The sequence below is a fragment of the Salvelinus fontinalis genome, chromosome 24 (assembly GCF_029448725.1).
Source record: "Salvelinus fontinalis isolate EN_2023a chromosome 24, ASM2944872v1, whole genome shotgun sequence".
Lineage (NCBI taxonomy): Eukaryota > Metazoa > Chordata > Actinopteri > Salmoniformes > Salmonidae > Salvelinus > Salvelinus fontinalis.
In genome coordinates this window covers 18,014,308-18,038,868 of record NC_074688.1, presented here as the reverse complement: position 1 = coordinate 18,038,868, position 24,561 = coordinate 18,014,308, and the positions used below count along the sequence as shown (strand labels likewise).

At 41.6% G+C, this 24,561-nt stretch overlaps 1 protein-coding gene across 7 annotated transcripts in view; it reads right to left on the bottom strand.

Annotated features, from left to right (window-relative positions):
* Nucleotides 1-24,561, bottom strand: part of LOC129822075 (A-kinase anchor protein SPHKAP-like) — a 440,116-nt gene that overhangs the window by 29,644 nt on the left and 385,911 nt on the right. For all 7 annotated transcript variants that reach the window (XM_055879961.1, XM_055879964.1, XM_055879967.1 and 4 more), the window contains 2 exons: nt 18,080-18,182; nt 13,940-14,050 (listed from right to left, as the gene is read on the bottom strand). In XM_055879961.1, coding sequence (XP_055735936.1) covers nt 13,940-14,050; nt 18,080-18,182 — 214 coding nt within the window. The remainder of the gene's footprint in view (nt 1-13,939; nt 14,051-18,079; nt 18,183-24,561) is intronic.

Below are 24,561 nucleotides of genomic sequence, written 5' to 3'. Positions count from 1 at the left end.
CACCTGAAACAGGTTTCCCACATATGCATCCTCCTCAACAAACGCAACCCAACAAGAAGCAATTGATTATCATTCATACTGTGCACGTATCCTCCACTCCAATTTTAGACAATTTCCTTTTTGTTCCAGTTTTCGCTACTACTGTTGTCCACTCAGAACATTAATCTTCACCAACTTTTCTCGACATGCTGCTTGATTCGAACTCAGCATCCACTTCCGTCATCTTTTTCCTCCCTATCTGTCTTGTACTACAAACAACGCAATGACATGCCTCTTGTAGCAATACTCATTACCCAGAATGCATCACAAACCCTTCGCAAACCTAATTACCTAGTTGACAATCAACTTCAACAAATGTATGAAAAAGGTATAAAAACACATTCAGGTAATATATTCCACATGATAAAAAATATATATTTTTAGATTTAAAAAAAGGTATAATCTTTGTACATTATATCATAAATAGGACTGCAGGAGTTATGTCATACATGCAGCTAACACAGACATGTGGAAATGCCTGCTCTACCCAAAATTGCAACCAACTTATTGCAGCATTACCTCAAAAATGGAAGAGGCAAGTGGAAGGTGGAAAAAGTAAGGAACTTGTCTGTCAGCCCTGCATTAAAGACCAAAAATGTTTAAAGAAAATTGTGATAAATAAAAATATATACCAGTTTCATTTAAGGACCAAAAAAATTACAGCTGTGCCATATAAATTGCAAAATAGTTGGGAAGAGATTTTTTGATGTACCCATTCCATGGCACATGGTTTATGAATTGACACTCTAAACGATGCCGGATTCAAAACTTTGAATTTCTCAATATAAATCATTATACAAAATTCTTGCAACCAAAAGAATGTTATATATTTGGGGGATTCAATCTTCCCAGCTCTGCAGATTTTGCTGCGAGGAGGCAGAGTCATTAGATCCCTTATTTTGGTTCTGTCTACAGCTCATTTTTGGTCACAGTGTCACGCCCTGACCTTAGAGAGCCTTTTTATCTCTATTTGGTTTGGTCAGGGTGTGATTTGGGGTGGGCATTCTATGTTTTTGATTTCTATGATTTTGTATTTCTATGTTTTGGCCGGGCTTGGTTCTCAATCAGGAACAGCTGTCTATCGTTGTCTCTGATTGGGAACCATACTTAGGTAGCCCTTTTCCCTCCTTTCAGTGTGGGAAAATGTCTTTGTTTGTGGCACTATAGTCTTAAGCTTCACGGTCGTTTTTTTTTATTGTTTTTGTCGGCGTCATCCTAATAAAAAGGAATATGTACGCTCACCACGCTGCGCTTTGGTCCTCTTCATTCAACGGCCGTGATACACAGGTCCAGGAATGGTTGAAGAATTGCAACATTTACCTAGAACTAACGCTGCAGATAGCAATACTGGGTGATTTGAAAAGTCATAGTCAATCGATCAATAATATAATAATTATTTTAGCAAAAATGTTTATCTTTAATTTACAATTTGTAGAAACTATGAGAATAGAAAGGTTCAGTACTTTTGTGAAGCATCACAGCACAGTTGAAAAATATATGGCAAATAGAAATCTAAAATGGATGTTGTTAAGAGGGATGGGTGGGACTGATTAACAACAAGTTAACAAATGTAAAATATATGGAGTCTCTAAAATGTATGTAGGTTCAGAACTTTTGTGAAATAGCAGTTACAAATAGAATATCAAAGTGGATGGATGTCAGAAATAGAGGAAAGCCAAGACTAAAAACAAACAAATATTGTAAAATAGATTGTGTCTGTAAAATATGTATAATATGTATAAACTGAAGGTAGAAGCCTAAGTGTTATTGTTTATTAGTTTACTCCAATTGGGGAAGGAGTGGTAGGGTTTGTGGGGAATATTAAAGGTATATTTAAAAAAAAGTGTGGATATGTACAGTTGAAGTCGGAAGTTTACATACACCTTAGCCAAACACATTTAAACTCAGTTTTCACAATTCCTGACATTTAATCCTAGTAAAAATTCACTGTCTTAGGTCAGTTAGGATCACCACTTTATTTTAAGAATGTGAAATGTCAGAATAATAGTAGAGAGAAGTTCACATACACCCAATTAGTATTTGGTAGCATTGCCTTTAAATTGTTTAACTTGGGTCAAACGTTTCGGGTAGCCTTCCACAAGCGTCCCACAATAAGTTGGGTGAATTTTGGCCCATTCCTCCTGACAGAGCTGGTGTAACTGAGTCAGGTTTGTAGGCCTCCTTGCCCGCACACGCTTTTTCAGTTCTGCGCACACATTTTCTATAGGATCAAGGTCAGGGCTTTGTGATGGCCACTCCAAAACCTTGACTTTTTTGTCCTTAAGCCATTTTGCCACAACTTTGGAAGTATGCTTGGGGTCATTGTCCATTTGGAAGACCCATTTGTGACCAAGCTTTAACTTCCTGACTGATGTCTTGAGAAGTTGCTTCAATATATCCACATAATTTTCCTCCCTCATGATGCCATCTATTTTGTGAAGTGCACCAATCCCTCCTGCAGCAAAGCACCCCCACAACATGATGCTGCCACCCCGTGCTTCACAGTTGGGATGGTGTTCTTCGGCTTGCAAGCATCCCCCTTTTTCCTCCAAACATAAAGATGGTCATTATGGCCAAACAGTTCTATTTTTGTTTCATCAGACCAGAGGGCATTTCTCCAAAAAGTACAATCTTTGTCCCCATGTGCAGTTGCAAACCGTAGTCTGGCTTTTTTATTGCGGTTTTGGAGCAGTGGCTTCTTCCTTGCTGAGTGGCCTTTCAAGTTATGTTAATATAGGACTCGTTTTACTGTGGATATAGATACTTTTGTACCTGTTTCCTTTGCTGTTTTTTCTGGGATTGATTTGTACTTTCGCACCAAAGTGCGTTCATCTCTAGGAGACAGAACGCGTCTCCTTCCTGAGCGGTATGACGGCTGCGTGGTCCCATGTTGTTTATACTTGCGTACTATTGTTTGTAGAGAGGAACGTTGTACCTTCAGGCGTTTGGAAATTGCTCCCAAGGATGAATCAGACTTGTGGAGGTCTAGAAAATGCTGAAGTCTTGGCTGATTTCTTTTCCCATGATGTCAAGCAAAGAGGCACTGAGTTTGAAGGTAGGCTTTAAAATACATCCACAGGTACACCTCCAATTGACTCAAATTATGTCAATTAGCCTACCAGAAGCTTCTAATGCCATGACATTGTTTAATGGCACAGTCAACTTAGTGTATGTAAACTTATGACCCACTAGAATTGTGATACAGTGAGTTATAAGTGAAATAATCTGTCTGTAAACAATTGTTGGAAAAATTACTTGTGTCATGCCAAAACTATAGTTTGTTAACAAGAAATTTGTGGAGTGGTTGAAAACTAGTTTTAATGACTCCAACCTAAGTGTATGGAAACTTCTGACTTTAACTGTATGTAATGTATATGTGTATGTGTATATGAATAAAAGTTTATGTATATATATATTTGTATATGGGTATGTGTATGTATTTAGATATATATTTACCCCAAAAATATATGGGGGTGATTCTCACGAAATCTTGGTTTCAAAGATTTCAAACAACTCTTTAAAAAGATAATAACAAGGTCTGAAGTGTTTGTGAGCGTTCATTTAAAAACATTTACTGACAATTTAACACCTTTTTGAACATATTTTCCAAAACAAGTCCTTAAAAATCTGATTACCGCAACTGTCTGAAAACGTCAAGACCATTAGGAAAGCTAATACATTTTCAATTGTTTTAAAAATTGATTACTAACAGGCATGCACAGTTACTTGAAAATGCTGAAATAATATATATTTTTTAATTGACATTGTTATTTTATTTTGACTGATTTCTCTCATTACCCCAACACCTTCCGCAATCTACAACCTAATATTTTTGATATTTCATTGAAACCTGACATATTTTCAAAATTATGTGGCAAACCTGAAATAACATAACGTAGAGATTCTGCACATGCATTTAAAAGCAAACTACTATATTTCCATTCATTAAATTAACATTAAATGAACCGCTGTTGCGGTAATGATATATAGGTTTGATAATGATAATAAGTATACTAAGACTGAGGTATGGTTAAAAACATTACATTTAATGTAGAAAATAAATGAGATAATATTGGCACAATCATGAATTAAAGTTCAATCAATTTAATTTTGCAGTGCTTAAAAGTACACAAAATACATAGGCTAAAAACAGAGAACACATAAAAAGAACACATACAAAAACATTAGAACAGTACTAAACAGGACAACATTAGAACATATTCTAAAAACACGTAAACAATTTTACCACGGCACTGACAAATGATGCCCTTACCATACTGTGCACACCATACACTTCTAATTCATGGAAATAGTCCAGTTGAGTTGGGAGCAGGTACTACTTTTCCCCCCAATGTTGATTTGTTGTGTCTCATACACATTAGTTTCTAAACTTCAAAACGATTGTGAATTAATTACTTTGGCAAGGTAGCTGTGGTACAAGCAGGATAATGCACTAGTAGAAAATCAGTTAATCGCACTCCAGGGGGTTAGATGGCCCTCCGCTTCACGGTAATGAGATCATCTTGGAGGTAGCGTGCACATGGCCGCTGTATGGCGGTAACCATCACAGTCTAGTTCTAGCACCCCTGCTACCCTCTCTATCCCCTTCCAATTCCAGGTTTTTACACATGTTTGTTTGTATACTTTGCCCAGAACTCAGGCAACACACAGAAGTGTCGAGCTGAGGATGTGGCAGGTTGTGGCTCTGGGATGATGGCTTTTATGTCGTCAAAGTAGTACCATACTTTTTCTCCCTCAAATCTGATGGATGGAATTACAAATGTGTTCGCTCCAGCACAACTCATAGTGTCAACCTCATATTGACAATTTCTAATCTGGAAAGAAAGTAAAACAAAAAAAGATTTAATAGGACTCAGCATGTATCATCAACAACATGACATGTCTATACCACCAAATATTTGTACATACCTGTGTGATTGTGCCAGGGAACAGTTCTCCGTCATATTATACGAGGACCCACTTTCCCACTTCCAAAACTGGCTCAGCATTCTCCTTTTCTGACTCCACATTGTCTCAGAAGTCAAATTCTTTTGAACTGAAGCATCCACAGGCATAATCACAAAAGCAGGACACTTTAAGTGACCATTATGCTGTTGTTGGTATTAGAAATATTAAGGTTCCTAAGACAAACCCACATTTTATTCGTAAGAGAAATTTGAAGTGTTTTAATGAGCAGGCTTTCTTTCATGATTTGATTTATTTTGACTGGAGCAAGATTGAGTTTATCCCTGATGTGGAAACTGCCTGGAAATTCTTTCATTATGTTTTTTCCAAATAGTAAACAGACATGCCCCATTCCGCAGGTTCAGGGTTAAAGGGTGGGATAATCCATGGTTTTCTTCTGAGTTGTCGTGTATTATTCACGAACGTAATCTAGCCTGGGCTAAAGCAAGGAAATCATGTTCTGATGCTGATTGGCTTATTTTTAGGCAGTTACGAAATAAGTGTTATTTTCTTCTCAGGAAGGCCAAGTCTGAATAGTTTATATCTGTTACCACTGATAACCTGAATGACCCTAGAAAGTTTTGGAAGGCTATTAAGTCTATGTCTGGAAACAGTGATGTTAATGAATTACCGTCATGTGTATTGAAGGACTTTGTTGCTGTATATGACAAAACTGAAATGCTGAATTGTTTCAATGAGCACTTTGTATCATCTGGTAAGCTGTTTGATTCAGTGTCCTCTGTCTTTGTACAACCCTGTGTGGTTGAACCAGTGAGAGCTGGTCAAACATTTAGCTTTTCGCCATTCTCAGTGCAGGTGGTACAGAAAGCCTTGAAATACTTAGATCAGAGAAACCCTGCAGGTCCTGATCTTTTGGAGCCCTGCTTTTTAAATCTGGCAGCTGATTTCATAGCTGAACCACTTACATATCTGTTCAATCTAACCTTGGAATGTAATGACATTCCAAAGATCTGGAAATCAGCATTTGTACCACCACCTATAAAAGAGGGATATCCAACTCTTTTAAATAATTGTTGGCCAATCTTAAAGCTGTCACCCCTGGTGAAATTACTTTGAAGCCCTTGTGAGTGAACAGCTAAAAGAGTTTTTATTTACTAACTCTATTTTATAAATGTACCAATCGGGCTTCAGGAAGAAGCATAGCACAATTACAGCAGCCATGAAGGTTTTAAATGATATCACTGAAGCCCTTGACAAAAAACAGCACTGTGTCTCACTTTTTATTGACCTCTCTAAGGCTTTTGATACAGTTGATCATGCTATACTAAGGCAGAGATTGTCGAGTGTAGGTCTTTCGGATCATGCAGTTGCATAGCCTCCTAACTATCTGTCTGATAGAACTCAGTGCACTCAATTTGATGGGCTCAGGTCTGTTAAATTGTCTGTTTGTAATGGTGTGCCCCAAGGCTCTGTACTTGGTCCTCTCTTATTCACTATTTATATAAATAATTTAGACAAAAATGTCCAAAATGCACAACTTCATTTTTATGCTGATGATACTGTTATTTACTGTTGTGCCTCGTCTCTTACAAAAGCATTCCAGAACTTGCAAACTGCTTTTTATACTGTTCAACATACCTTGTGTCAATTGAAGCTTATCCTCAATACTGACAAAACTAAACTAATAGTGTTTTCTAAATCAAGAAATAGACCTCTGAACCTTTCACCTGTCAGTGCAATGAGATTGAGGTTGTAACCTCATATAAATATCTTGGAATTTTAATTGATGACGGTCTGTCTTTTAAATTGCATATTCAACAACTTACAAAAAAATTGAAGCTGAAATTGGGATTTGATTTTAGGAATAAGGCCTGTTTTTCTTTTGAAGCCAGAAGGAGGCTAGTACATTTATGCCTTTACTAGACTATGGGGATATTTTATATGAATGCTTCCACTCAGTGTTTGAGATCAATTGACACCCTTTACCATGGCGCTTTGAAATTTATTTTAAACTGCAAAACCCTTACGCACCACTGTACTTTGTATACCAGGGTTGGCTGGCCTTCTCTAGTCACTCGTAGGCTCAGTCACTGGTATACTTTTATTTCCAAAGCCATTTTGGGTTTACTACCTTTTTATTTGGGCATTTTTATTGTTAAGAAATGTGGTGGGTACTCTCTTCGTTCGCTGGACTTTATCCCGCTAACTGTTCCAAATGTCCGAATTGAATTTGGTAAAAGGGCTTTTATGTACTCTGCGCCATCGTCTTGGAACGCCTTACAAAATGTTTTTAAACTGGAAGAACTTGTCCCGATTTGGTATTTTTTAAATCACTGATGAATGATCTTGAGACTGATTCCCTGACCTATCAATCTTTTTAATTTTCTGTTTTATGATTTTGTTATACTCTTGTGAATTCTATGGTTTTTATTAGATTACTTGTAGTTTTTCATGTTGTTTGTCTGTCATTTTGTAATGACTTGGTACTGCCTATCTTGGCCAGGACGCTCTTGAAAAAGAAATTTCAAATCTCAATGAGCCCTTCCTGGTTAAATAAAGGTTAAATAAATAAAATTTAAAAACTTATCGGTTGTGGATAAGGCCTGGTTTTGCCGATGTCAGCTTAAGGAGAAAATAATAATTTTAGGTGAAATTCAACTCAGACATTAAACTCAGACATACACATCATCCATTATTTGATATTAGTATAACATACTGAAAGCAAAAATATGTCACAAGTAGAGAATGATGCTCAAGGCTTAATATGATGCAACATCTAATGCTTGTATAAAGACAGAGAATAAAGACTTTTATTGAAGCACTGTTTTGCATCTTTACACTTTACACACATACTGACAAAACTTCTAGAATCCAACGATCCAATATCTTTCAATCTTAAACCATCTCTCTTTTAGAGTTTGTAGGATATTTCCTCCAGGAACCCAGGTAAGTATATACGTTTATCTCTTTTAGTAACACCCATTATACATTCATAGCATAAACAGTAATTAACTACATTTTAATACTCAATTTACTTCAGTTTTAAACCATCTCGTTTACAGTTTACAGAATATTCCCTCTAGGAACCCAGGTAAAATAAAGGTTGTTTTTTAACAGACATTCAGTTAAACACTCACCTGATGAATTCTCATCGTCCCAGGTACTGCCTTCAGGTACGGTGGTACGTACTAATTGCCACTTGTTTTGATGTCCTCCTGTTATTTTGAAGAGCCTCACAGATGAATTGAGATTCAGCTGTTCAAAGAGAGTGTTGGCATCTGGTATGCTAGTACCATAGGACACAACTATATCAGCCAGGTTTTCCACTCCACCAGGAGCACCCTTTCCATGGGACGCCTCCGTGAAATTCCATGTTACATGCTTAAATCCTCGCACGAACGGCACAGTTGAGGCTAGATAAAAGTTGGTTCTATTCCGATATTGAGATGTGGGCCCATCTGAGATGAAGTGGATGTTCCTGGCATTTGGATGCTCCTCTCGTATGCTCCTCAGTACTGGGTCAAGGTGAGCTCATGTGGCTGTGGCGTCATGCTGAAGATAGGCTGACAGCGATGCAAATGACTCCACCGAGATAGATAACTCCAGTATGGAGGGTTACCTGCTGGTTGCCACCTCCAAAGTGAGTTTCTTTAATTTCCCTGATGTATTTACAAGCATAGTTCTCACTGTAGTCTATGTGAACCACTACATCATTCTGGGTCTGGGTCTCTCTCAATCTCCTCAGTCTTTCAAACTGGTGCTTGATTAAATGTGTATGGAGAAGTTTGAGAGGTGGTCCTGTGTGAGGTCCACCAGCTTTTCAATGGAGGTATGCCACATCTCAAGAAACACAATCCTCACGTCCTTCTCTTCAGTGGACCCATCTTTGCATTTCTTTGTTATTGGTACAGATTTAGTGACCCGCTCCTCCCATACGAGGATGTTTCCTTTTGTTGAAGGATCCAGTGTTGTGTAAAATGTCTTATGCTTGCAATTGCTGCATGTCCTGTACATGCAGGACATGTCATCGTCACTACACACACTGGCCTGTACAGTGTCCCTTGGGGATGATGTTTCTATGACCCCAAGCTGGTGCAGCCTCTTTATCTTCAAGACAAAGTTTTCATGCGTTTTGCAGGCACATGTTTCTCTGTCTGTGACTCTTCGCTTGCCAATCCAAAATGGCTTAAGTTTAAAGAATTGAGCCTTGTCCGTTAAGGCTCTCTTACGGAATATCTGGCCATTTTTGAAAAAGATTTCATCTTGATGAAGGAAGCGGCTAATAAGTGTGCACATTAGTCTTCCAATGGGTACTATTTAATGAAGCTGCCAGTTGAGGACTTGTGAGGCGTCTATTTCTCAAACTAGACACTCTAATGTACTTGTCCTCTTGCTCAGTTGTGCACCGGGGCCTCCCACTCCTCTTTCTATTCTGGTTAGAGCCAGTTTGCGCTGTTCTGTAACGGGAGTAGTTCAAAGCATTGTACGAGATCTTCAGTTTCTTGGCAATTTCTCGAATGGATTAGCCTTCATTTCTAAGAACAAGAATAGACTGATGAGTTTCAGAAGAAAGTTCTTTGTTTCTAGCCATTTTGAGCCTGTAATCGAACCTACAAATGCTGATGCTCCAGAACCTCAACTCGTCTAAAGAAGGACAGTTTTATTGCTTCTTTAATCAGAACAACAGTTTTCAGCTGTGCTAACATAATTGCAAAATGGTTTTCTAATGATCGATTAGCCTTTTAAAATGATAAACTTGGATTAGCTAACACAACGTGCCAATGGAACACAGGAGTGATGGTTGCCCATGTAGATATTCCATAAAAAATCTGCCGTTTCCAGCTACAATAGTCATTTACTGTCACGTTCCTTACCTTATTTTCCTTTGATTAACTTTGTTTAGTTGGTCAGGACGTGAGCTGGGTGGGTAGTCTATGTTATGTGTTTCTATGTTGGGTTCAATGTGTTGCTTGATATGGTTCTCAATTAGGGGCAAGTGTTTGACGTTTCCTCTGATTGAGAACCATATTAAGGTAGGCTGTTCTCACTGTTTGTTTGTGGGTGATTGTCTTCCGTGTTTGTGTTTGTTACCACACGGGACTGTATCGTTTGTGCTAGTCTGTACCTGTTTCTTGCATTCTTCGTGTTTATGTAAGTTCTTATGTTCAGGTCGGTCTACGTCGTTTGTTATTTTGTAGTTATCCAAGTGTTCATCGTGTTTCGTATTGCTTTAATAAATCTTCATGTATTCATCAACCGCTGCGTTTTGGTCCGATCCCTACTCCTCCTCTTCAGACGAAGAGGAGGAAAGCAGCCGTTACATTTACAACATTAACAATGTCTACACTGTATTTCTGATCAATTTGATGTTATTTTAATGCACACATTTTTTGGGATTTTCTGTCAAAAACAAGGAAATTTCTAAGTGACTCCAAACTTTTGAACACTAGTGTATATATATTCCACATGATAAATATCCACACATCAATAACAGTCGATAAATGTGCTTCTCATAATAAATGGGTGATAATCAATGTCTGGACATACATCATCCGGAAAGTCTTTAGCTTATGTGACAGAGGACATAGGACAATCGTCACAGTGCCTAATGACCATGGTGCTATGGCAGCAGTGATGTCACTGTTTTTAACGCCGTGCTATAGCTCTGAAAAGTGGGTCAGATGTGTTGTTGTTCCTTGGGCAGGTCAGATATGCGTGCGTGCATGCATGTGTGTGTGTGTCTAAATGACAGAGTGAGTGAGTGATTGTGTGGAGGTGTGACAGAAGCACAAACTCACAACCCTTCACAAAGTAAAGACAGAAGTCAGATGGTGTGTGTGTGTGTGTGTGTGTGTGTGTGTGTGTGTGTGTGTGTGTGTGTGTGTGTGTGTGTGTGTGTGTGTGTGTGTGTGTGTGTGTGTGTGTGTGTGTGTGTGTGTGTGTGTAGTTAGAGCCCTGGACTGGTTACACAAATACAGTCAGGACAGGAACACACACAAACACACACGCACAAATGTAGAAACTCGTAAACACGCTCTCACAAATTTTCCATAAAGATTACAAACATTCACAGGCTATAGTGCAATATATTGCAATACACACACACGACACAGGCACACACAGGCACACACACACACACACACACACACACACACACACACACACACACACACACACACACACACACACACACACACACACACACACACACACACACACACACAACACAGACACACACAACACACACACACACAACACAAACACACACGCTTGGTCACACAAGCACAGGAGCAGAAACTCCTTAAAACGGTCTCACTCATTTTCAATAAAGATTACAAATATTCACAGGGTATGTAGTACAATAGGCTGCTACGCACACAAGCACACATGCACACCGTCCTCCACCCACTTCTAAGCTCTCTTCCTCTTCCCTCAACAACAAATCCTCTCCCCCTCACTCAATCTCTCCCACCTTCACACCCTTGTTCTCTAACCTTTGTCTCTCTCTTTCTCTCTATGCCCCACTGATGTCATCTCAGCACACTTAGTCGTTCTTCCTGTGTCCTCTGTGTGTTCCCCTGTGTTTGTTATGTAAGACCGCCACAGTCAGGCCATGTTGTGACTGTGAGCCACTTGGATGCTCTGTCTCTGGCTGTGTCTCATATGGCACCATGTTCTCTAAATAATGCACTACAGTAGTGCACTAAATAGGGAATACGGTGCCATTTGGAACATATCCTTGGTATCCTTCTGTGGCTCCTGACCCCTGACCTCCAAGCAATAGCACCAGCCAAGATACATTACATGCACTTCCATTATTCATATGCACTGTCTGTATGCTGGTCTTGATTGTGGTAATCTCTCGTGGACAGATTGTGCACAAACCGAAGAAAATCAATTAGCTGACCAAATTACACAAGTTAGTTCTGGAATATTAGAGTTGTAGAGCTCATTGAATATTCACAGCACTATAGAGTCTACACCTGTTCAACTCTCCATTCAGCATTTGCCTCCAAATATGGAATAATATTGCATAATATAACTAACTGGTAATGATGTCCCATTTCCAGTCATACCCAATCCTAGACCCAGGCACACAAGCAGGCAGACAGGCCGACACATAGTTGCTGTGGAACCAAGCACGCAATTAGAGCAGTGAGGAATGATACGAAATGGGAATATCTTATCTCATCACTGTAACTAACTCCGTCCTAGCCATCAGCCGTAAGATTCAGCTTAAATTGTCATTTTCAGCTCCCCATATCTCATTGAATACAATTCAATTATCTACATAGATGCAGCAGTGTGTGTGTGTGTGTGTGTGTGTGTGTGTGTGTGTGTGTGTGTGTGTGTGTGTGTGTGTGTGTGTGTGTGTGTGTGTGTGTGTGTGTGTGTGTGTGTGTGTGTGTGTGTGTGTGTGTGTGTGGCAGTGTGCAGAGAGAGAGAGAGTATAACTGGGAATAGTTTATGTGTTGATGGCATAGAAGGCTAGTCTCTCGTGACAGATTATTAGTGCATGGAACATTTGGTTCTGGGGTCTGAGATGAACAATGATATAGATCTCATCTCTACAAAAATGTTAAATAGGACTGGAAACATATCTCCGTAACTTCACTGTAACTAGCAGAGCAGAACTAACGGTGTAGAAGACTTCGGTTCCAAATTGCTTACCCTCTGTCAATGTGTTCAGATGAAATTCACTGTGACTATCGCAACGAGGTAACATCTCACTGTGAGCTCAGGCCCTGCCTTAAAACATGAGAGAGTGATCAAAAGTGACAAGACCTAGATTTGGTAAGGAGTGAAAAGAGAGCTTACAAGATTTTTATCTTAGCACTTTGAGCTCCTGAGTGCATAGTCCTTTCTACTTCCTGAGCCTTCCACGCACACATTCCTGTCTCTATTCAGGAATACACGTCACTGTCATTGTCACATAATCAACCAGTTCGTGTGGCCATATTGTCTCCACCATATGAAATGAGTGGATAATAAAGATATCACACTTTGTGAAACAACCCAGGATGACATATCAATGTCAAGACAATTTCCCTTCAGGGACAATAAACTTGATCCTGCCGTAAACACGACCTCTGAGCTTAATTTGAATTTGCCGCTGAGTGTGTAATCAATGACAATCACATTGTAACAATCACATTGTAACAATCACATTGATAAAAGTGACTATGTTAGATGATTCCATAAATGAAACAAATGAACACATTAATAAACCAACCCTTCTCCTGCTCCCCAACCAAAACCCTCAGCGGAGTAAAGAAATACCATATCCAGCCAAACGTATTAAATCTGCATTCCACACACTCACTAACACAGACCCTGTTCACTCCTGGCCCAGAGTCTGTAATTAACTAAGCTGATATGGCCCCACAGGCCTATTATTGGGATAATACTGGTTAACAGAAGAGTGTGCACGCACACACACACACACACACACACACACACACACACACACACACACACACACACACACACACACACACACACACACACACACACACACACACACACACACACACACACACACACACACACACACACACACACACACACACACACACACACACACACACACACACACACACACACACCTCTAACCCTAACCCCTGCTCCTCATCCAGTCTGGACACATTGTGTAAAACGGCACTGTCTCATTTGCACACAATGGGAAGATGAAAACGCTTTTTAATTGACCCAGAGCACAGAATGAGACTGAGGGAAAGGACAGACAGACGGAGTGATACCTTTGTTTTTTAGTAAGAACACCAGCCCTTACCAGTCGAGTCCCAAAGGGAGAATTCCTGTGCTACAAAGTTCTATAAATTGTCATAGATTTGGTGGCAGTCATATAGTTACAAATAAAATAATTTAATAGGATTTTATTAAAATCATCCTGATATGCATATGTTTTAAAAACATTTTTTTATTGCACCTTGGCACACAGTCACACACTTCTCACCGTGTTGTATCTCCCCTCAGCGTCATCCTCCAGAAGGCCCAGCCTGCACAGTGCCTTCTCATTCCTCAGCCAGTACTCTGACGAGTCCAGCACACTGCTACTGCACAGCACCTGGAAGACACATATAACTCACACTCTTACACACAGACACATGACTGAACTCCTTCTCAGAATGTATAACATACAAATGCACGCACGCACACACACACACACACACACACACACACACACACACACACACACACACACACACACACACACACACACACACACACACACACACACACACACACACACACACACACACACACACACACACACACACACACACACACACACACACACACACACACACACACACACGAGTCCCCCATTCACCTTCAACTGACAATCTTAGTGTTTACCCTCTTGCAATAAAGATCTCTACGGGCCCTTTGTTCAAGAGGTGCTCTGTGGGACCTCGCTCTGTAAGAGGGATCAATAGCCTGTCAGTTAGCCTATTTACTCTCCACATATTTACTGTGTTTTTACTCTTCCCCTGCGAGCTGTTTCAATGGACCCTATGCGTTAAGTGTCAAGTCCTATTGACGTGCGACTTTCAATGACACTCAAGAGTCAAGAGTACCTTTGTCAGAGGGACACGCACAGTGCATTCGGAAAGTATTCAGACCCATTGATTTTTTCAACATTTTGTTACGTTACACCCGTATTCTAAAATATATTTTTTTAAATCCCTCATCAATCTACACACAATACCCCATAATGACAAAACATTTTGCATATTTACTAAAAATAAAAAACAGAAATACCTTATTTACATAAGTATTCAGACCCTTTACAATGAGACTTGAAATTGAGCTCAGGTGCATCCTGTTTCCATTGATCATCCTTGAGATGTTTCTACAACTTGATTGGAGTCTACAATTGATTGCACACGATTTGGAAAGGCACACACCTGTCTATAGAAGGTCCCACAGTTGACAGTGCATGTCAGAGAAAAATCCAAGCCATGAGGTTGAAGGAAATTCTATAAGAAGGGAAAGGGGATACCTAGTCAGTTGCACAACTGACTGCATTCAACCCAAATGTGTCTTCTGCATTTAACCCCCTGAAAGCAGGGAGGAAATGGGATGGGTAGTCAGGTTACAAAACAATAGAGATCATAATAATTTCCGTAGTGTATTTTTAGGCTGATGCCATCATGCCCCCTGTGCCCCTGTCCTGCACTATCTCCCTCTGGTGTTGTCCATCTGCTCTGGGCCATCGCCAGGTAGAGGTGACTCACACTCAGATGGCCTCATGGTCATGACATCACAATTTGGCAGAGCTTGGAGTGAGGGCAGGGTTGTGTTCATTAGGCACAACATGGGAGATAACCGCCCAAAACAGGGATGTGCTATTTCAACTTGTCCACTAATTGCCCTTCCGTTACAAAATGTTTTGCGACGATGTACACCAATGAACATAACCCAGCTTCATACAGGAGCTTGAGCAGGAGCTTGATATCAGTAAATGTTCACCAGTTAAAATAATATTATTCTCCCACATGTATTTTATTCAGGCAATATTTAGATTGCTAGGTCTTTGTCAAGTCAGGGGACCTGACCTAGAGTTAGGGTTGAAATCTTGCCTTTATAAATTCACACTTAGAAGTCATACAGTTTTGTGTCATTTTGCAGACACTTCTGCACTTCACTGCAGCCGAGGTGAGTAAAACATTTAAACGTGTTAACCCTCGCAAGGCTGCAGGCCCAGACGGCATTCCCAGCCGCGTCCTCAGAGCATTTGCAGACCAGCTGGCTGGTGTGTTTACGGACATATTCAATCAATCCTTATCCCAGTCTGCTGTTCCCACATGCTTCAAGAGGGCCACCATTGTTCCTGTTCCCAAGAAAGCTAAGGTAACTGAGCTAAACGACTACCGCCCCGTAGCACTCACTTCCGTCATCATGAAGTGCTTTGAGAGACTAGTCAAGGACCATATCACCTCCACCCTACCGGACACCCTAGACCCACTCCAATTTGCTTACCGACCCAATAGGTCCACAGACGACGCAATCGTAACCACACTGCACACTGCCCTAACCCATCTGGACAAGAGGAATACCCATGTGAGAATGCTGTTCATCGATTACAGCTCAGCATTTAACACCATAGTACCCTCCAAACTCGTCATCAAGCTCGAGACCCTGGGTCTCGACCCCGCCCTGTGCAACTGGGTCCTGGACTTCCTGACGGGCCGCCCCCAGGTGGTGAGGGTAGGTAACAACATCTCCACCCCGCTGATCCTCAACACTGGGGCCCCACAAGGGTGCGTTCTGAGCCCTCTCCTGTACTCCCTGTTCACCCACGACTGCGTGGCCATGCACGCCTCCAACTCAATCATCAAGTTTGCGGATGACACTACAGTGGTAGGCTTGATTACCAACAACGACGAGACGGCCTACAGGGAGGAGGTGAGGGCCCTCGGAGTGTGGTGTCAGGAAAATAACCTCACACTCAACGTCAACAAAACAAAGGAGATGATTGTGGACTTCAGGAAACAGCAGAGGGAGCACCCCCCTATCCACATCGACGGGTCAGTAGTGGAGAAGGTGGAAAGTTTTAAGTTCCTCGGTGTACACATCACGGACAAACTGAATTGGTCCACCCACACAGACAGCGTCGTGAAGAAGGCGCAGCAGCGCCTCTTCAACCTCAGGAGGCTGAACAAATTCGGCTTGTCACCAAAAGCACTCACAAACTTCTACAGATGCACAATCGAGAGCATCCTGTCGGGCTGTATCACCGCCTGGTACGGCAACTGCACCGCCCACAACCGTAAGGCTCTCCAGAGGGTAGTGAGGTCTGCAGAACGCATCACCGGGGGCAAACTACCTGCCCTCCAGGACACCTACACCACCCGATGTCACAGGAAGGCCATAAAGATCATCAAGGACAACAACCACCCAAGCCACTGCCTGTTCACCCCGCTATCATCCAGAAGGCGAGGTCAGTACAGGTGCATCAAAGCAGGGACCGAGAGACTGAAAAACAGCTTCTATCTCAAGGCCATCAGACTGTTAAACAGCCACCACTAACATTTAGCGGCCGCTGCCAACATACTGACTCAACTCCAGCCACTTTAAAAATGGGAATTGATGGAAATTATGTAAAAATGTACCACTAGCCACTTTAAACAATGCCACTTAATATAATGTTTACATACCCTACATTACCCATCTCATATGTATATACTGTACTCTATATCATCTACTGCATCTTGCCATCTTTATGTAATACATGTACCACTAGCCACTTTAAACTATGCCACTTTATGTTTGCATACCCTACAGTACTCATCTCATATGTATATACCGTACTCTATACCATCTACTGCATCTTGCCTATGCCGTTCTGTACCACCACTCATTCATATATCTTTATGTACATATTCTTTATCCCTTTACACTTGTGTGTGTATAAGGTAGTAGTTGTGGAATTGTTAGGTTAGATTACTTGTTGGTTATTACTGCATTGTCGGAACTAGAAGCACAAGCATTTCGCTACACTCGCATTAACATCTGCTAACCATGTGTATGTGACTAATAAAATTTGATTTGATTTGATTTGATCTATTACCAATACTACATGTAATACAGTGGAGGCTGCTGAGGGGTGAAGGGCTCAATATAATGGCTGGAACGGAACCAATGGAATGGCATCAAACCATGTTTCTGATGTGTTTGATGCCATTCCGCTCCAGCCATTACCAACCTCCTGTGATGTAATATTATTTTTGTATGTTAGCGGCAAAGCGGCGAGGCTCAGTGGAAGTAATTTAACGTGACAACCCGTCTACTAATGAAGTGACTGAACAAGCAGCTATATCGACTGACAATGCTCCTTATTCAAGAGGAAGGAGGGGGAGCATAACAGACGAGGTTGAAACACAATGTAATCTCCCGAGACCAGTGTTCTTTGCCATTTCTCTCATTGTCTCCCTGGCACAGTGAGATGATGAATCCAACTAGATGACCTGAAACGCCTGGTCCTCAATCATTACTCTCTGTTGCAATGGCACAAACTCTCCCTCACCAGGGAGATGGACACACACACGTGAATATTTACTGTACACACACACCGTCCCCCTGTATTTACCTTCTTGCAGGCGGTGACGGGGGATCCCAGGGTGCTGTCTGTGCTGACTCCCTCGGCGGCTGCCGACTCAGAGCCCTCGAACATGGCTGACGACTGGAAGTTACTGCAGGAGGAGAACAAAGTGTGTCTGTGTCAGGACCCACTGTACACAACCCGAGGGCAAAGCCTCTGTTTGGGCTTCAGAGAGCCTATTAGCCCATGGGTGAACAACTTCGCCTGGGGACATGATCCCTGGCATCCCTGGCATGCCCACTGCTGTACAGGACCAGCCATCAGAGAATTGCATGAGAAGAACACAAAAACGGTGAATCTTTACTAAAAACAAAGGTAAACTCAGCCATCACATTTGTCTTGAGGCGCTTGAGACAATGTATGGTGATCATTGGCATGTTTACAACCAATATAGGATTGAAAAGAGGAAATAAATTATTTTCCTCATTCAATTATTTTATCTGTGATTTGTACGTTTAAAAGCGCCAGATTTTTTATCAGAAGTTTGTATTAATTAGGATAAAACTGGCACATAAAAAAGGAGGGAGGTACATGAAGACCAGAGAGACAGCTGGCTCTGTGATCATCACTTTCATGGTAAATTAAAAGTATTTGTCACATGCGCAAAATACAACAGGTGTTGACCTTACAGTGAAATGTTTACTTACAAGCCCTTAACCAACAAAAACTATAGAAATATCAAATACTTAAGGAACAACAAGAAAATAACAGTAGCAAGGCTATATACAGGGGGTTGAGGTACAGAGTCAATGTGCGGGGGCAGCGGTTAGTCGAGGTAATTGAGGTAATATGTACATGTAGGTAGAGGTAAAGTGACTATGCACAGATAATAAATAGAGAGTAGCAGCAGCGTATAAATGGGTGGTGGGGACAATGTAAATAGTCTTGGTAGCCATTTGATTAATAGTTCAAGAGTCTTATGTCTTGGGAGTAGAAGTTGTTAAGAAGTTTTTTTGACCTAAACTTGGCGCTCCGGTACCGCTTGCCGTGCTGTAGCAGAGAGAACAGTCTAGGGTGGCTGGAGTCCTTGGGAATTTTTTGGGCCTTCCTCTGACACCTGGGTGGCAGGAAGGTCCTGGGTGGGTCCTGGATGGCAGGAAGCTTGGCCCCAGTGATGTACTGGGCCGTATGCACTACCCGCTGCATTGCCTTGCGGTCAGAGGCTGAGCAGTTTACATACCAGGCGGTGATGCAACCAGTCAGGATGTTCTCGATGGTGCAGCTAGAACTAGAACAATAGAAAATAATAAAAAGTACACAATAAAATAACAATTACGAGGCTTTATACAGGGGGTTCCGGTACCGAGTCAGTGTGCGGAGGTACAGGTTAGAGGTCATTTGTACATGTAGGTAGGGGTGAAGTGACTTTGCATAGATAATAAACAGCGAGTAGCAGCAGTGTACAAAACAAATGGGGGGGAGGGGTGTCAATGTAATAGTCCTTTTGCCATTTGATTAATTGTTCAGCAGTCTTATGAATTGGGGGTAGAAGCTGTTAAGGAGCCTTTTGGTCCTAGACTTGGCGCTCCAGTACCGCTTGGCCTTTCCTCTGACCACGCCTATTATATGGCTCCTGGATTGCAGGATGCCTGGCCCCAGTGATGTACTGGGCCGTACGCACTAAACTCTGTAGCGCCTTCTGGTCAGATGCTGAGCAGTTGCCATACCAGGCGGTAATGCAACCGGACAGGATGCTCTCGATGGTGCAGCTGTAGAACCTTTTGAGGATCTGGGGACCCATGCCAAATCTTTTCTGTCTCCTGAGGGGGAAAAGGTGTTGTCGTGCCCTCTTCTCGACTGTCTTGGTGTGTTTGGACCATGATAGATTGTTGATGATGTGGACACCAAGGAACTTTAAACTCTCGACTCGCTCCACTACAGCCCCATTGATGTTAATGAGGTCCTGTTCGGCCCGCCTTTTACTGTGGACCACGATCAGCTCTTTTGTCTTGCTCACATTGAGGGAGAGGTTGTTGTCCTGGCACCACACTGCCAGTTCTCTGACCTCCTCCCTATAGGCTGTCTCATCGTTGTCGGTGATCAGGCCTACCACTGTTGTGTCGTCAGCAAACTTAATGATGGTGTTGGAGTCATGCTTGGCCACGCAGTCGTGGTGAACAGAGAGTACAGGAGGGGACTAAGTACACACCGATGAGAGCCCCCAGAGTTGAGGATCAGTGTGGCAGGCGTGTTGTTGCCTACTCTTACTGCCTGGGGGTGGCCCGTCAGGAAGTCCAGGATACAGTTGCAGAGGGAGGTGTTTAGTCCCTGTGTCCTTAGCTTAGTGATAGCTTTTAGGGTACTATGGTGTTGAACGCTGAGCTGTAGTCAATGAATAGCATTCTCACGTAGGTGTTCCTTTTTTCCAGGTGGGAAAGGGCAGTGTGGAGGGCAATAGATATTGCATCATCTGTGGATCTGTTGCGGCGCTATGCAAATTGAGTGGGTCTAGGGTTTCTGTTATAATGGTGTTGATGTGAGCCATGGCCAGCCTTTCAAAGCACTTCATGGCTACAGACTTAAGTGCTACGTGGCGGTAATGATTTAGGCAGGTTACCTTCGCTTCCTTGGGCACAGGGACTATGGGGGTCTGCTTGAAACGTAGGTATTACAGACTCAGTCAGGGAGAGGTTGAAAATGTCAGTGAAGACACCTGACAGTTGGCCCTCGCATGCTTTGAGTACACGTCCTGGTAATCCATCTGGCCCCGTGGCTTTGTTAATGTTGACCTGTTTAAAGGTCTTGCTCACATCGGCTACCGAGAGCGTTATCACACAGTCATCCAGAACAGCTGGTGCTCTTGTGCATGCTTCAGTGTTGCTTGCCTCGAAGCGAGCATAAAAGGCATTTTGCTCGTCTGGTAGGCTCGCGTCACTGGGCAGCTCGCGTTTGGATTTCCCTTCGTAGTCCGTAATAGTTTTCAAGCCCTGCCACATCCGACGAGCATCAGAGCCGGTGTAGTAGGACTCAATCTTAATCCTGTATTTAGGCAGGTTACCTTGGTGTTCTTGGGCACAGTGTCTATGGTGGTCTGCTTGAAACATTTTGGTATTACAGACTCGGTCAGGAGCAGGTTGAAAATGTCAGTGAAGACACTGACATTTGGTCAGCGCATGCTTGGAGTACACGTCCTGGTAATCCATCTGGCCCTGTGCCAAGTTATTTAGGTCGTCTGGTAGCCTTGTGTCACTGGGCAGCTCGCGGCTGTGATTCACTTTGTAGTTCATAATAGTTTGCAAGCCCTGCCACATCCGACGAGCATTGGAGCCAGTGTAGTACGATTCAATCTTAGTCCTGTATTGATGCTTTGCCTGTTTGATGGTTCGTCGGAGGGCATTTTTTAATAAGAGTCCGGGTTAGAGTCCCGCTCCTTGAACGCCTTTAGCTCAGTGCGGATGTTGCCTGTAATCCATGGCTTCTGGTTTTGGGTACGTACGTATGGTCACTGTGGGGACGACGTCATTGATACCTTTATTGATGGAGCCAGTGACTGATGTGGTGTACTCCTCAATGCCATTGGAAGAATCCCGGAACATAGTCCAGTCTGTGCTAGCAAAACAGTCCTGTAGCTTAGCATCTGCGTCCTCTGACCACTTCCTTATTGAGCAAGTCAATGGTACTTCCTGCTTTGGTTTTTGCTTGTAAGCAGGATAGAGTTATGGTCAGATTTGCCAAATGGAGGGCAAGGGAGAAGTTTGTACGCATCTCTGTGTGTGGAGTAAAGGTGGTCTAGAGTTTTTTTCTCCTCTGGTTGCACATTTAACATGCTGGTAGAAATGAGGTAAAACAGATTTAAGTTTCCCTCCGGATGAGCATTTTCCTTTTTGCTTATGGCCCTATACAGCTTGTTGAGTGCCAGCATCGGTTAGTGGGGGTAAATAGACAGCTACGAAAAATATAGATGAAAACTCTCTTGGTAAATAGTGTGTTCTACAGCTTATCATGAGATACTCAATTTTAGGTGAGCAAAACCTTGAGACTTCCTTAATAATAGATTACTTGGATCAGCTGTTATTTACAAATAGACAGAGACTGCCACCCCTTGTCTTACCAGAGGCAGCTGTTCTATCTTGCTGATGGACCGAAAACCCTGCCAGCTGTATGTTATCCATGTCGTAGTTCAGCCACGACTCGGTGAAACATAAGATATTACACTTTTTAATGTCCCATTGGTAGGATATCCTTGATCGGAGCGCATCCATTTTGTTATCCAATGATTGCACGTTGGCTAATAGGACTGATGGTAGAGGGGGTTTAATCACTCGCCTACGAATTCTCAGAAGGCAACCCGACCACCGCCCCCTTTTTCTCCGTCTTTTCTTCGCGAAAATTATGGGGATTTGGACTCAGTCCCGAGAAAGCAGTTAATCCTTCGCGTCAGACTCGTTAAAGAAATTAGCCTACTTATAACAGTATCAATCAGAATTTATGTGTGCCTACATTGTATTTTGCCCAAGGTAAATAAGTCCCCTCCTTTGAGGGGAAGTTTGCTGCACAGCAAATAATGCAGTCATTACAGCAGAGTTACTATTATTTGACTCGAAAAGAGCAGCTTTAACTATTTTGGGAATTATGTGACTGATTGTGACCACTAGAGTCGAGGTAAAACACAATTTTTGAATTTTCACAATAATTTGAATATAGTGTTTATAAATATTGCAAGAGTCAATGTGATCCTGCTCACAGATTAGCAGTTCAATTTTGATTTTGATTCTTCCTCATGCTAACACTGACAGAATGTCTTTGCATTCAGGTAAGTAATATTGTTTTAAATTCAAAAGTGGCCTATGTCAACCATTTAGCGTATCCTTCTTATCATGTATCATTAGCTAGTTCTAGATATTAAACCAAATATGAATTATTACCTAGCAGTCGATCGGTATAGTATAGCCAGTTTTTTTAACCAAGCCAGGCTTGGCGCCATTCTTAAAGCGTAGCTACCGTTAGCTAACTATCTAGCTAATGATTTTAGCTCAGTTTGACAGAATGGACATATAGTACAAAAGGTAGGTACTTGAAGCGGCTAAATTCCTATTTTTTTGTGTCACCACAGTTGAATAAACCAATAAATGTGTGTTAATTCGACACCAAATGTTTGTAATGTTACCGTGGCAATTAGCTAACGTTAGCTAACAGTTTGCTAACACTAACAGGGTAACTTAGCTACAGTAGTTAGCTAATTTTACCTAGGTAGCTAGCTAATAGCTAATGTTAACACTTTGAAGTCACCGACTGCGTCATTGCATCAATGCTGCATAACATTCTGCGCAGCTACACAACTATACTGAATTCAGGTATCTCGAAACCTTGTCTTTTTGACACAACTGCTGACAGTTACAGGGACTTTAAAACTTCTTGTCAATAGGGGGAGCTGTTAGCACTTTGTAATAATGACGTTCCCAAATTAAACTGCCTCATACTCAATTATTGCTCGGACAATATGCATATTATTATTACTATTGGATAGAAAACACTCTCTAGTTTCTAAAACCGTTTGATTTATATCTGTGAGTGAAACAGAACTGGACTTAGAGCAATTTTCCTATGTGTATGTGAGAATGCCAAATTTTGCTAGCTGCTCTGAGACCTGTGTATAAATCTGCCTGTCTTCTATTGGTTGAGATGCACTGCATACGCCTTCCCCTGGATGTTAGCGAATAGGGAGACTTGAAATGGAGTCTCTACGTAGATCTCAAAGGTTATAAATCACTTGGCAAAGACGTGTCTGTTCTTTTCCCTCTTCGCTCTGACGCACTGAGGACCTTGGCATATTGTACTAGAACCATCGGTTATAGATCTTAGAAATTTCCGGCTGTGTTTTTATTCGATATAGGCTTTAAAAACATCATAATCTTGTTATTTTAAACCGAATTATATCAGTTTATGTCAGTATATTGCGATTTTCGGGTATTTCATTTCCTGGCGTTCTAGGGGGTTGGGTATCTCTCTCTCTCATGCTAATGTTTACTGCTAATTGCAACGTTGAAGAGGACGTTATACAACCTATCAACGATTCTTTTGGACAAAGGACACCTTTCCCAAGATTCTGATGAGAGTTCATCAAAAAGTAAGAACTATTTATGCTGATAATTCGTTGTTCTGTTGAAAAATGTCAAATGCATAAGCCGCCATTAATTGCAGTGCAGCCTCGCTTTATCGCACGCTGTATTTTGAAGTAACGTTAATTTTAAAAATGTAACCCAGCGATTGCATTAAGAACTAATTTGTCTTTCAATTGCTGTCCAACCTGTATTTTTTAGTCAAGTTTTGGAATAGTCACTGATTAGAATAGGTGCCTCTCCAAAGATTTCTCCTGACATTTTCTGGGCAGCTTTGCTACTTTTCTCATTGTATAACCACGATTTGTGGCGCTAAATATGCACATTTTCGAACAAACTCTATATGCATTGTGTAATATGATGTTATAAGACTGTCATCTGAAGAATTCTGAGAAGGTTAGTGAAAAAATT